The sequence below is a fragment of the Neolamprologus multifasciatus genome, chromosome 23 (assembly GCF_963576455.1).
Source record: "Neolamprologus multifasciatus chromosome 23, fNeoMul1.2, whole genome shotgun sequence".
In the NCBI taxonomy this organism is placed as follows: Eukaryota; Metazoa; Chordata; class Actinopteri; order Cichliformes; family Cichlidae; genus Neolamprologus; species Neolamprologus multifasciatus.
Genome location: NC_140460.1, coordinates 40277898 through 40291589, shown reverse-complemented (window position 1 = coordinate 40291589; position 13692 = coordinate 40277898). Strand labels below are relative to the sequence as shown.

At 42.8% G+C, this 13692-nt stretch overlaps 2 protein-coding genes across 22 annotated transcripts in view; both read left to right on the top strand.

The window, feature by feature from the left end:
- The window catches only part of LOC146492329 (NACHT, LRR and PYD domains-containing protein 12-like), a 69660-nt gene that overhangs the window by 30403 nt on the left and 25565 nt on the right, over positions 1 to 13692 (top strand). For 11 of the 21 annotated variants that reach the window (XM_085151001.1, XM_085151010.1, XM_085151009.1 and 8 more), the window contains exons 3-5: positions 9724 to 9858; positions 11681 to 11812; positions 12131 to 12262. In XM_085151001.1, coding sequence (XP_085007127.1) covers positions 9724 to 9858; positions 11681 to 11812; positions 12131 to 12262 — 399 coding nt within the window. The other 10 variants (XM_085151003.1, XM_085151005.1, XM_085151004.1 and 7 more) reach the window with 10 other exon arrangements.
- Positions 936 to 3047, top strand: LOC146492330 (dynein axonemal heavy chain 5-like). Its single transcript, XM_085151107.1, has 5 exons — positions 936 to 1584; positions 1661 to 1770; positions 1852 to 2038; positions 2114 to 2335; positions 2603 to 3047. Exons 1-3 carry the CDS (start codon positions 1402 to 1404, stop codon positions 1868 to 1870), a joined length of 312 nt encoding a protein of 103 aa, XP_085007233.1. The 5' UTR covers positions 936 to 1401; the 3' UTR covers positions 1871 to 2038; positions 2114 to 2335; positions 2603 to 3047.

Sequence of the window (13692 nt, the reverse complement as noted above, 5' to 3'; positions counted from 1 at the left end):
AAACGCTCTGGCTTCGCTCTTTCACACTGGCCTTACGCTCACAGTAGCGGCGATCCTCAAGCTGGCAGGTAGAGTCTGGCACAGGGAGAAGAGAGCAGGTTAAGTCACGGCACGAAGGAAACTCAGGAAGAAGCGTGAGACTAGTGACGACACTGACGAGTGTTTACACAAGAATCCAGCCACGAAACATTCCCAGCGGCCGCCTTAAGTAGCGAGAGTGTTGATTAGATGATCGTTCGCAGGTGCCGGAGCCACGGGCAGGAGTCACCGTGACTCCGCCCCGGTAGAGCGCGGGAGGAGAGCGAGAGGAGCAAAACATAAACAAAACACTTGTGGCCATACCGAGTCAGCTGAGCAGGCACAGGGACCATGACAGATAGGGTCTCTGGTCAGAAAGTTTGTTCCAGATTCATCTTAACTGGGTGAACAAAACTCCAGTAGCACTCTGACTTTATTTACTCCCTTTATTCAACCTGTATAAACTCTGTGCTGTTGTTATCAAAACTTTGAAAAAAAAAGCTATTAGACTCTATTATATTCCAGCACACAGGTCTACCATGTTGTTGACGTCAGGCTGTCATAATGTGCTTCTAAGCACAGAGTGGGCGTGTCTTCTAAGCACAGAGTGGGCGTGTCTCGTAGATAGTTTGATGCTGCATTGGTTGGAGATGACACCACAGAAAAGGACAAAAGGAAGTTATGCATGAATTTAACTGAGAAAAGAGATTGTGGCCAAATAGTTCAAAATATGTTGGTGTAACTCTTGGAGCTCCGTCAGTCTGATTCAAATCATTTTGTGTTTTCTTAACAAAGATGAGGTTTGTGGTTCTGGGCAGAAAGCAGCTTCCTGATTTCTAGTTTGGCAAGAAACCACAATAAATCTATGAACTAGATTTGTCTGACAGGGACAGGCCCGAAACTCTCGGAGTACAAATGATTCAGTGCTTTCTTAACAAATACGACGTTTTTGGTCCTGGGTAGAACACATGATTCCAGTCAATATGTGAGACCGTCAAACCACAAACCGATCATGATATGTGTGTCACGGCTCGTAGGATGAGCCATGTGGAATTATTAAAGGAGCCAAAACAGGCATTTCTGATGTGAGGAAGCTTTATTAATGGAGGTGGTAAATACACAAGGCGAGGGCGGCGAAAACCAGAACTGAGTAAACCTAAAGTGGGAAAACAAACCTGAAATGACCAAACGGGGTGAAGGACAGAGAGACGCAGACAGGTGCAGGAAACCACTCAGGATGATGGAGGGGATTAACACAGACACACAGAGAAGAGAACACACAGGGCTTAAATACACACAGCAGTAATCAAGGAATGAAAGACAGGAGGGGAATGTTTCTACGACACGCTGTCCTCCTGTGATCTGAGTGAAGCTCAGACTCACATGTTGTCACTGTTTTGTGTTTGCTCGTCATCTACGTTGATGTGTCACATGTTCAGCCTTAGAGTTTGTCTCTGTGTGCAGACCATCAAACCAGCAGACATCTCCACGGTGAGGAAGCTGCAGAAGCCTCCTCATCTCATCGTGAGGATCATGGACGCCGTGCTGCTGCTGTTCCAGAGAAAGGTCACAGTCGGGAGGCTGAAACGTTCCCTCTGAGTGTTCACGACATGCTTTTATAAATCTCTTTCATCTTTCTCAGGTCGACGCTGTGACCTCTGACCCCGAAAGACCTTGTTCCAGACCGTCGTGGGCCGAGGCGATGAAGCTGAAGCAGAACTCGGCCTTCCTCAGCATCTTAACTTCAGCAAGGTCACACACACACACACACACACACAGACACACACACACGTTCACTGACGCTCGATCTGACTCGTGTTTCCTCCGTTGCAGGGACCATCATCCTGTCTGAAGACCTGCGCGACGCCCTCGACAGCATGTTCGATGCTCGGATCCCGCGCCTGTGGCTGAGGCTCAGCTGGCCGTCGGCCACGCTCGGCTTCTGGTTCAGCAGCTCAGCGCGTGGATCAGCGCCGGCCGGTCCAACCAGTTCTGGCTCACCGGCTTCTTCAACCCGCAGGTTGGTTCATTGTTCCGGAAATCTGGAGTTTTGGAATTCTTCAGTTTTCTTTCCGAATGTTTTTTGTTTCTTTAGGGTTTCCTGACCGCCATGCGCCAGGAGACGACACGCTCCAACCTGTCCAGGGGCTGGGCCTTGGACACGGTCACCCTTAGCAACGATGTCACCAAGATGATGAGGGAGGTCGTCTGAGCTCCGCCCCCTGAAGATGTGGGTGGAGTCTATATCTATGGCCTCTTTCTGGATGGAGCGGGATGGGACAGACGTGGCGCCAAACTCGCTGAGGCTCCGCCCAAAGTTTGTCTTTTTAAAATCAGTGTTTTTAACTTAGATTAAAATAATAAACTGAAGCTTTAAAAAACTTCAATGTTCAAAAGTCCAACGTTTTACTGTTTCTGTGTTTTTTTGTAAATTAACATAAAAACATTTTTAAAAAACATCTTAAAGATTAATTTAATGAAAAATTATGAAATAATAATTAATTTGTCAGCAATTTAGGAACTAAATGAAATCAAAGTATTTTTGTTTTTGCTCAGTAATAATAAGTTTGTCTCGGCCCCTCAGGTCCTCTTCACCCCCCTCCCTGTGGTCCACGTCTTCGCCGTCAGCTCAGCCAACATGGCCGACAGTAAGCGTCCCCCTGGCGGCGGGGGGGCGGTCAGCCTGTACTCGTGTCCCGTCTACAAGAAGCCTCGACGCACCGACCTGAACTTCATCTTCTCCCTGCAGCTGAGGAGCGTGCAGCCGCCCGAGCACTGGACGCTGCGAGGCGCCGCGCTGCTCTGCGACTGCAAGTGATCCAAACGTTGTTGTTCCACAGACACGGACAGACACTCACCGTGGGGCTCTGCTGTGTCTCACTCAGACCTCCCCACAGGTTTCAGTTTGAGCTTTTTTATTCTCATGTTCTGATATTTTCCATTTTTCTTCAGCACCAAACATGTTTGTAGGTTTTTAGTCTGTTAAATTTATGAAAATCAAAATGTTTCCACCTCTTCTCTCTGCAAGTCTCTAATAATAATAATAATAATAATAATAACAATAATAATAGTAGTAGTAATAATAATAATAATAATAGTAATAATAATAATAATAATAATAATAATAATAATAATAGTAATAATAGTAATAATAGTAACATTAATGATCGTGTATGTGACCTCACACAGTAAAGCTGATGTGAGGATCATCACAGTTTTGGTGGTTGTATGAACTTAGAATGCATAAAATAATAATTTGTTTTAATTAAAAAACTTTCCCTCTGTCATTTCCTGAGTGTTTCAAAATAAAAGTCCTCTCTTTCATGTTTTGAATGTGAGGCTGTTCCTGTGATGCCTTCAAATCTGTTTCAGTCTGCAGTTTTTTACAGTTCAGACCCAAAGTGACTCAAACATTTACTTAAAAGAGGTTTTTGTTCGTCTGGGTTTTCCTGCTCAGCAGCGCTAAACAGGCAAAAGCAGAAACACACAAACAGAAAGAAACAGGAAAATATGTGTTTCTGTGAACAATGCAGCACCAAAATGAAAGACCAGGATTTATTTTTTAATGATTGACAAAAACATTAAATGATCATGTTTATTTTCACATCAATGTTCCATCGGTCCTTCTTTTAGAATGAGTTTAGAAATTAAAAATACTAATAACACACCAGGAAAAAGCCAACAGCACGAGTCCTGAAAGGCTTAAAGAGAAAATAAACGCACAAAGAAGGAAACAAAAAGGCACAAAACCTCAAAACAAGAGTGAATTAAATCTGACCGACACACAAAGATGCTAAAAGCCCCAAACATGAACCTGTGAGGTCATTAATACCTGTGTGTGTGCATGTTTACATGTCTTTGTGGAGACCAAAATGCCCGTCCCCACAAGTTTGAAGACATTTTTGAGACTCAGAATGTGGTTTTAGTGTCAGGGACAGTCAGGTCAGGGTTAGGCATTCAGTCTTAATGGTTAGAGTAAAAGGCTGAGGAGAGCATGATGTCAAATAGATGTCCCCACAAGGATATGAAAACACAACCGTGTGTGTGTTACTGTGAATTTGTGAGACAAGTGAAGATTTCAGAATCAGTGAGAAATGTTTCACTTCCTGTTGGTGAAGAAGAGCAGACTCCTCTTCAGCCACAGAAATGAAGAAGCTTTTATTTTGTCAGCCTGACAAACACGAGCTCAGCCACGAGCAGAGGCGACCCTGCAGAGGTGAAGGTCACGGTCAGAATCAGCGCCAGAGAACCGCACAAGGACGGCCTCATTGGTCACGGCTGAGTTCATTATGTGATGGTAACAAGCTGATTATTACAGAACAGGAAACACACGTCTGCTCATCAAACACCAGCTGCTGCTGCTTTTATCAGTCTGCCAACAAAACCTCACAAGAAAGAAGTTTTTGTGAGTTTGCAGCGTTCCTCTAAACTGAAAACTAAAACAGACTGAAAATGGGAACATGCACCCGCACTCGAGAGTCAGGCAGCTTAAATGTGTTTGTCTTCATCTGTAGTTACGTTTCATTGGCTGGAAATGTGCTAACTGGAATCATTCATGAGTCCAGATGAACAAAAACAAGTGTTTACTGCTCCACGCTGCACGAATCTGAATCAAAATCACTCAGACGCGCCCACGTAGGCATTCCACTAAAACCATGTGACCACTTTCACCTTTAAACCTGTCGTGAATATAATTTTAGACTCTTCACTTTATTTTGAAAGAACACATTTGCAGGAAGTGCGGCTGCTGCAGAAACTCTTCACTTTTCACTGGCTTTAATCTTGAAGGTTTCTCCAGATGTGGAACATTCATGCTAAACATTCAACATCTGACGACCGTCTCCGTGTAAAACACTGACAAACTCAAACTTTATACGGTAACTGACAGATTTATTCCTCCATTTTCAGGCATTTCACAATGAACTTGGATTAGTTTGATGATTTTATTCACGTTGGTGAATAAAACCAGCCAAGAGGCTGATTCCTGCAGAGGAGGAGGCAGAGTGGAGGAATCTGCAGGTTCTGTCTCTAACACACAACCAGAGCTTCAATCATAACGAGCACATAATAAAACCATGATCCCCCCTGATCGACTCTTTTAGCCTGTTTCCTCTGGATCGAACAGGATCTAACAAACCCCAGCTTCTGCTGGGACACTGGTCATCATGGGAGGAAAAAGATGGCTGCCGTGTTGCTGTTTCCTGTCTTACACCAGGGTTATACTTCCTGTATCTGTGGGTCTGAGTTTTTAATCAGAGGATGAACTTAAAGCTTTCAGTCTGCTCTACAACCCACCACCTATCCACACGTCTTCTAAGTGGACTGGAAATCAGTAAAACTTCTACCAGACTTTAGTAAATATTGCATTAAGATGAGCAGACAGATTTTAATCTCAGCATCGTGCACACAGATTTTTCAGGACACTGGAAGAGTTCCTGCCGTGGATTTAGATGTTAGTGTTGTGTGGATGATCACATTCTGTGATCTTTGTGTTACTAACACTGATGCTTTTACACTTTAGGACCCTCGAGACCTCTGCTGCTCAGCCGTCCTGATCGCTGCCTCCACTTTAACCAGTGCCAGAGGCTGTAACCTCTGATCATTTCACCTGCACCGACAGTAAAACTCTTCTCCAGAACCAAACGTGCCATAAACCCATCACAGCTTCATCATCAGCTCAGTCTCAGCAACATGCAGACGACCGAGCAGCAGAAACTCTGCAGGGAACGTCTGAAGTCTGTTCTTCAGTTTTCCCAGCTCACTGTTTATTGAACATGAGACAAAAAAATAACTTCACCTTTAATGTGAAACTTTTATCGCCTGTGACATATTTGCAGGAAGTTTTCATGCTGTGATTTAGTGTCACAGCCATAAATATCACACAAGGTAAAAACTACAAGACCCAGCATCCTCTGTGTTTAGGGAGGAGCAGTGAAAGTGAAAGTGTTGATCCTCCGTTCAGAGCAGCAGCAGGAGGAAGGTGGAGCTGAGGCAGGTGAGTGTTAACACGAATATGTTTCTTCTTATGACATAAAATAATTCCACGCTGTTCGTGTCTGTGGGTGAAACGTGAGGCCGGTCGGCTCCTCTGGTTTCCTGTAAGTAGAGAGGAAGTGAGTTTAGCTGAGAGAGCAGGAGGAGAGTGAGAGCTGTGCTGAGGCAGGTGAGTGTTAACACCGCTCTGACATTACTGTGTCTCTGTGGCGGGAACAACAGGCTCCGTCAGTGGAGGCAAAAATAATCAGACTTTGGTCCAGTGTTGCCAACTCCTCAGTAAGGAAAATCGCTATTGGCTGTCCTAAAAGTCGCTAGAAGTCGCTAAATGACGTCATCACCTAATTAGCATAATTGGTCATGCTAATATATTTGTAACCTACATTGTTGGAGAGAGAAATAACATCGTGGAAGAGACATAAAGAGAGTAAAAAACATCCTAAATGCATTTAGAATTTATTTAGAACTACAAATTAAATTTATTTTAGCAATTATTGTTTTTTTTAATGTCACAATTCCAACCCTGCTCCTTAATCCGGGCTTGGACCGGCAAAAGTGATCCGAAATAGGCACTCTGGTGGAGTTACTGTGTGTGTGTTTATAAGTAGTTTTAAACTTTTGATCCACAAAACAGCATAACAGTGAAAGAAGAACTGACTGCGTTACAGTCAGTGCGAGAGCAGCGGCTTCGCTCATGCACAATTCATTTGCAGTTTGGACGCACAGGTGTGAACATCTCCTGCCCTGATAGCAGCTGGGGGAGGACTATCCTCCGCCCATGAGCGCTTTGGCACGGGTGAGGTGCCCACGGCAGCACCGCTGCTTGTTGAGATGAAGAGCGCGTTTTCACGTCAAAAAGTCGTCATAAATAAGTCTCCAATAACGCCAGAAAAAGTCGCCAGATTTGTCGCTAGTCGCTTTGTAGAACAAAAGTCGGTAAGGGGGTCTGAAAACTCCCTAATATAGCGACAAAGTCGCTAAGTTGGCAACACTGCTTTGGTCTTTCAGGAAAACTACTTTATGTTGGGAGAAGCCGCACGCTCATTGGATAACGGCTTGTCAATCTCAATTTATTAGCCAATGAGCGCGCAGGTTCACAGTAAGACCCGCCCTTATCACGACAAAAAAAATGACAGAAACTCATTTCAGGCGGACTTTAAACTGTTTGAGCCACTTCCTGTTCTCAGTCCCAGCGTCCTGATCACCGAGGTTTCTGTTGCTCTGATATCTGATATTGATTATATCGGTAAACAGGCTGAAGGCAGTAGTGATGGTCGTTCGGGAATGAAATGGCTCTTAGAGCCGACTCTTTGAAGTGAACGACGCGAGCCTGAAGGTGTTTTTCTTATTTCTCTCACCCTCTCTCTCGCCCCTTTTTCCGCTAAACTCCGCACGCGCGGCCTGTACTTTGCGCTGGGCAGAGGGGGGAGGGGCGTTAGTTACACTCTCAGTAGCACAGGAACAGAGCCAGAGAGAAAGAGAGCGAGGGACAACAACGTCACATTAGAAAGGTATAGTAATCATCCGCTATTTTCAGTTGCAGATGATAAAGGATTCAGAAATCATGCAGGCCCATATGACAGAGAATGTGCATCTTCTTTTTGTTTTAATATTTTAATTTATATTTAATTGTGTTGTGGTTTGCAGTGTTTTGTGTTGTTTCACGTTAAATTTGTTTAAAAGGAAAAAGCTGAAAATTTAAATAGTTAAAAGTTTAAAATGTAAATAGTTGTTTTTTGTATTATATGATTTATTTATTACATTTTATGTGGAGTGAATAAATAAAGTATATTTATGGTGGACCTTAGAGACAAAGCATGTACAAACTCCAAAACGCGTAAAAACTCCAAAACACGTAAAAACTCCAAAACACGTAAAAACTCCAAAACACGTAAAAACTCAGAAGCACGTACAAAGTCCAAAACACGTAAAAACTCAGAAGCACGTACAAAGTCCAAAACACGTACAAATGACAACAGAAGTGCTCCAGGTTTCTAGGGCGCAGTGTTGAGCTTTTGTTACCTAGTGGCTACACAAGCCAGGAAGTATCAACAACCGGATTTGGTGTGTGGTAGTAACAGGTAAATGAATTTTTTTTCAATTATTTGAATAAATATGAGTGCTTGTCTATAAATACACAAACAATACACACATGCTTTCAATTGTGTAATTTAAGTGATCTGGGTAGCTCTGTTTTGGAAGTTCAGTAAACGCTAGAAATGTGTTTTGGAGTTTGTACGTGCTTTGTCTCTAGGGGCCATATATAAACATATATAAATAAAACCACTTTTTTTTACATTAGTAATTCCTTTTCTGCATAATTTTATATTATTGTTAATGATTAAATAATTAAAGCAACAAAACAACCTGAAGAGCCGGTTCGGAGCCGAAAGAGCCGGCTCTTTTTAGTGAGCCGAGCCGAAAGAGCCGGATCTCTAAAAAGAGCCGGAAATCCCATCACTAGAAGGCAGAAACATCAGGTCTGATCTGAAAATCCCTTCAGAAACAAACTTTAAGAGTTTTATGTCCGTGTGAGGCCGCACGCTGATTGGATAACTACCTGTCAGTCTCAGGGTATTAGCCAATGAGCACGCAGACTCACAGTAAGACCTTATCACGTCATTCTTTTAAACTAACACATCGACAGTAAAACTGTAACGTGTCCTGTGATCTATAAACACTCTGTGATGAATAATCTGAAGTCATTTTGAGCCTGACAGTAGTTTCCTGTCACAGAGCAGAAGCTGCAGGCAGTTTTTGGCACCTTTATATTTAATTTATTCCAAAATAAATCAATAAAGGTAGAAAAGAACTCTCAGTGACATTAAAAATCTATTTTTAAAGACAGATGTGACCAAGTGCAACAAATATAAGATGACATGTTTACAGATATTTGAAGTATTGATCATATGTAGAACACAGAGCAGGTCCAATAACAGAGTCATCCTGCTCACAAACAGCAGTTTGGTTTCATGAGCTCACTTCCTGCAGTGATCCTCAGCTTCTCTCCAAAGGAGCCGTAACATGTGGGCTCCTCACCATGATGATGATCCCAAACACACTGAGTTCCTTCATCCACCTGATCATGTACTTATTAAATAATGTGATGGTTTTGGTGTTTTTTAAAGTCGTTGAGCCTCTAAAATAACTGGTTTGGACTTTAGGGCCAAAGCTCCAACATTAGAAAGCCGTCAGTGTGATGCTTCCAGTACAACAGCACCTCTGAGTGTGTGTGTTTACCTCTCAGACTAACTCCACCCTGACATCAAGAAGATGGAGGAAGAGGACGGAGCAGCATCTGCAGCATCCAGCTGTGTGTCTGTGAGGAGTGACGGGGTTACACAAACACCTCCACCTTACAGTCATGGACCTGCAGCAACAATGTAAGAACACTACTAACTTTATTAGTCATTTCAACAGAACCATGACAGAATCATTGATCTGTGATTGGTTCAAACTGTTTGATCTGAGTTTGATTTTTATTGACTTGTTTTCTTGCTAAGATCTGAACTCTGTAAGTTTAAGTGAAGTCAGTGCAGCAGAATCAGAGAGAAGAGCTGAGAACAAACTGAGTTCATTCAGAGACAGAAAAACTGGCTGATGATTGGCTGACCTGTCAGCGTTATGAGGCAGACACAATATCACAGAGGGATCAGCTGATCATATGGCTGTCAGAGAGAACTGATCAGTTATTGATGTTTGTGTTTGCAGAGGTCAGAGGTCACAGTCTCCAGCATCCAGCTCTGTGTCTGTGAGGAGTGACTGGTCCAAAGAAATACTTCCTCCAGACTTCAGTCATGAACCTGCAGCAACAACGTTCTTCAATCATGGAGCTCAGCTGACCATGTAAGAGAGCTGCTGACTCAGAGTTCAAAGGTTGTTTCTATAAATGTGTTCTACCAGTGACATCATAACTTAACCTAACACTGGTCTGTGTATGAAGTATCATTTAGTGGCAGTTGTTAAAGTTGTATAATGATGATGCTAGTTTGGGGTGTATTTTCCTGCTGATGCAAATGCATCTACTTTGCCCTTTGTCTGGTGCTTTGGACAAAGACGTCCAATGAAACTCAGAACAACACAGTTTGCACCACCAGCAGGCAGAGGAAGTGGCTGACATCCAGAAATCCTACCAGTGGCTGAACAAAGCTGGACTGAAAGACAGCACAGAGGCACTAATCATGGCAGCACAGGAACAAGCTCCGAGCACAAGACCCATAGAGCCCGGGGTCTACATGGCTCTTTTTGGGGGGGTTGTGTTGTATTAATAGTGACTTTGTTTCTTTGGACCTGACCAAAATATTTAGTTTTTCAGTTCAGTTGCAACATTGACTAACACTAATGCAGGGGTCGGCAACCTGCGGCTCTTTAGTCCTTATAGTGCGGCTCCTCGTGGTTTGGGAAAATAAATTAGAAGTATTTAGCTGAAGTGTATTTTATTTATGTTCTTTTTTAACTTGTAGTTCTAAATTGGAAGATTATTGTGATATTGAAATATAAAAAGAAAATTATATTTTTTTATTTTTCATCGCTCAAATGAGCGTCACACTCGTGGAAGCCGGTGTACCCGCTGAAACGCCGTGCATTTATCGAGACTTTCAGCCCCAGGTAGGCCAGTTATGGATCTTTGGATCCACATTATGTCAGCAGCTGTTCTCCACCGTGAACTATGATAAAAACAAACACCGCTCACGCCTCACAGACGACAGCTTACAGTCCTGTAAAGATGAAAGTGACTTCGTACAGCCCCGATCTGCAGACGCTGTGCGCAGAGGTTCAGGAGCAGAAGTCCCGTTGTAAACATATCACGGCAGACCCGACGATGTTTGCATGAACACGCTTTTCAGCTTCTCTTTATTGACCACTTTTCACACACGGTTGCTGTACGCACACAGCCGGCTGTAGCTTTGCAGCTCACAGCCCGACACACACCAACACAACAGCACAGACGTTAAGGCGGCGAGGCGTGATTGCGGGTGCCGCTCGGGTGCGTCCGCCTCCCCTGCAGCGGCGCTGCAGACCACGCCCCGCCACACACATTAACCAGGTAAAATACATATTTAGGCAGAATTTTGCAAATATCTATTTTTCATCTTTCAGCAGCATAGAGCTTTTTTTCAATTATTTTTTAAAAGTCAGGTCAAGGCTCCAAAAGCACAAAGGAGATATAAGGGTGGCGGCTCACAGCAGTTTTTGTTTGCTGGATCATTTTAGTTCAGCTGGGTGTCTTTCCTTTGGTTATATTTCTTTAAGAGTTCAAATGTGTTCATTACATAAATAACATGTAATTTTCTCTGTAGCACTTCATGGATTTCATCAGCAACACACCTTAGTTGTTCACACAGAGCATAAAGGTAAAAAACAATATATACAGTGTTATCTTCATTTTAGATGTCAAAAAGTATTTGCGGCTCCCAGAGTTTTCTTTTGCGTGGAAACTGGGTCCAAATGACTCTTTGGGTCCTAAAGGTTGCTGACCCCTGACCTAATGGTATATTTTTTTTAGCTGGATCGTTCTATAAAAACATGAATCAAATCTGAGAAAAGTTTCCACCTGACCTATTGAATGTTATTGAAGCCAGAAGTTTGCCTTCATACTGTGTTTCTTGCATGCCTTTTGTGGTATACTAATTGATGTGAAATGAATGCAATGTGGTTGTATTTGCAGAGGTCAGAGGTCACAGTCTCCAGTATCCAGCTGTGTGTCTGTGAGGAGTGACTGGTCCAAAGAATATCCTCCAGAGTTCAGTCATGAACCTGCAGCAACAATGTTCTTCAATCATGGAGCTCAGCTGACCATGTAAGAGAGCTGCTGACTCAGAGTTCAAAGGTTGTTTCTATAAATGTGTTCTACCAGTGACATCATAAATGATTCCTAATGGTGGTCCGGGTACGATAATGCTAGTATTAATCGTAGTAGTAATGCAATCCAAGGTAATGATTTCTTCTCTGTTGCTGTGAACGTCTCTGCAGCCGTCTGTACTCTAATCTGAGACAACTATTACTGACAGAAACCATCACGTTATCCAGTTTGTGTGTTTGCAGCTGCTTAAAAGATTTAGAACAGAGATTAATCAGTAATTCATGTCATATGAATGTGATGTGTTTGTGTTTGCAGAGGTCAGAGGTCACAGTCTCCAGCATCCAGCTGTGTGTCTGTGAGGAGTGACTGGTCCAAACACAGACCTCCAGACTTCAGTCATGAACCTGCAGCAACAATGTTCTTCAATCATGGAGCTCAGCTGACCATGTAAGAGATCTGCTGACTCATTTACGGGTGTTTGAAATTCTGAGACCACTTTGTAATTTTAGTTTATATTTTAAAAGTGTTTTTATTTGTAGTTGCCTGTATTTTTATGACACTGTGTGTAACGTGGTGGTTTATGCTGTTTGGGATTGTTTTGGTGTATTTGTGTCAGAACATCAGATAAATGATTTCATCACATTTTAAAAGAAAGTATCAGGATAATAATCTGAACTGAGTCATCAGAAATAGAAAGATGGTCTCAACAGGCCACTGAGCTGATCTCCAAAGAAATGCAGAAGATTGAAGAGTCCGAGGCTGTTTATTTGTCACAGGCATCGTCATACACGTACAACACAGTGAAATGTGCTGAGCTGCTCCTGTGACTGGACAAAACATTAGAAACAATCATTAAATGAAATAATGAAACATTGTGCAGATGTAATGTTAAAGTGCTTTGTGCCACATTAGCACAGCATGTACTGACAGAGCAGTGCAAGCAGAACAAAGCAAATGAGCAAAGTGATGTAAACAGAGTAACTGAACAGAGTGAGCAGAGTAATATCAGCAGTAATGAAGCAGCAGGATCAGTGTAGCAGCGTGTGACGTCATAATGAATCAGACATGATCTGAAATATGACAGTGAGACAAGAACATGATGTAAGGTCCTGTTTAAACCCTGATGGTGATGCTATGAGGGGAGCATGTTCTGATTTAGGACTTGGATGGTCTGAGGATAGAAGCTCCTCTCTGTTTGTGTCCTGATGCTGCAGAAGCTTCTGCCTGATTGTAGAAGGAGCTGAAGCCAGCATCATCCCAGAGGTGAAGCTCCTCTGTGTGCAGACCTGAGGTCAGATTCCTCCAGGCTGATGTTCAGGATCTACAGAAACGTGTGGTTGTAGTTATTGCTGCACTGTGTGCTGACAGCAGATACTCAGAACAAAGCGCTGCACACGTGTTCTTTACAAACATCTGTACATATCAAATATGGATTATGGCAGTGAATGAACACGTTTCTGTCATTTGTTTCACTGGCTTCTTTTTTCTGCCTGTGTTCATGTGATTAATGTCTAACACATAAACAGGTTTGTAATCAAACATCACATCATCAGGGAGGCATCATGAAACAAAGTTACTGCTGGAGGCTGAACTCAATTTGGTGGCAATGTTCAAAAATATCACTCAGATCATTTCAAAGCTTTTAGTTCTTCTTCTTCACTTCTGTAAAATAATAGAAAGAAAATCAGAACCCAGAAGTTCACTTCCTGATGACTGAACTCTTTCAAAATAAAGCTGAAAGCTCTGAATGTGACACCGCTGCTCCACCACAGTTTTTAGAGGAGGTCAAAGGTCAGTTCAAAGTGATGGATCCCAAACTTCCAGTACATCCAGTGAAGGACATAATCAGCTGTGTGATGAAGGCTTTTACTGTGGAG

Excerpts from the sequence above, each read along its gene's own strand:
- LOC146492330 (XM_085151107.1), top strand. The coding sequence starts at position 1,402 with ATGTTGTCACTGTTTTGTGTTTGCTCGTCATCTACGTTGATGTGTCAC. Across the intron at positions 1,585-1,660 it reads TGCTGCTGTTCCAGAGAAAG|GTCGACGCTGTGACCTCTGA; the intron begins GTCACAGTCGGG and ends CATCTTTCTCAG.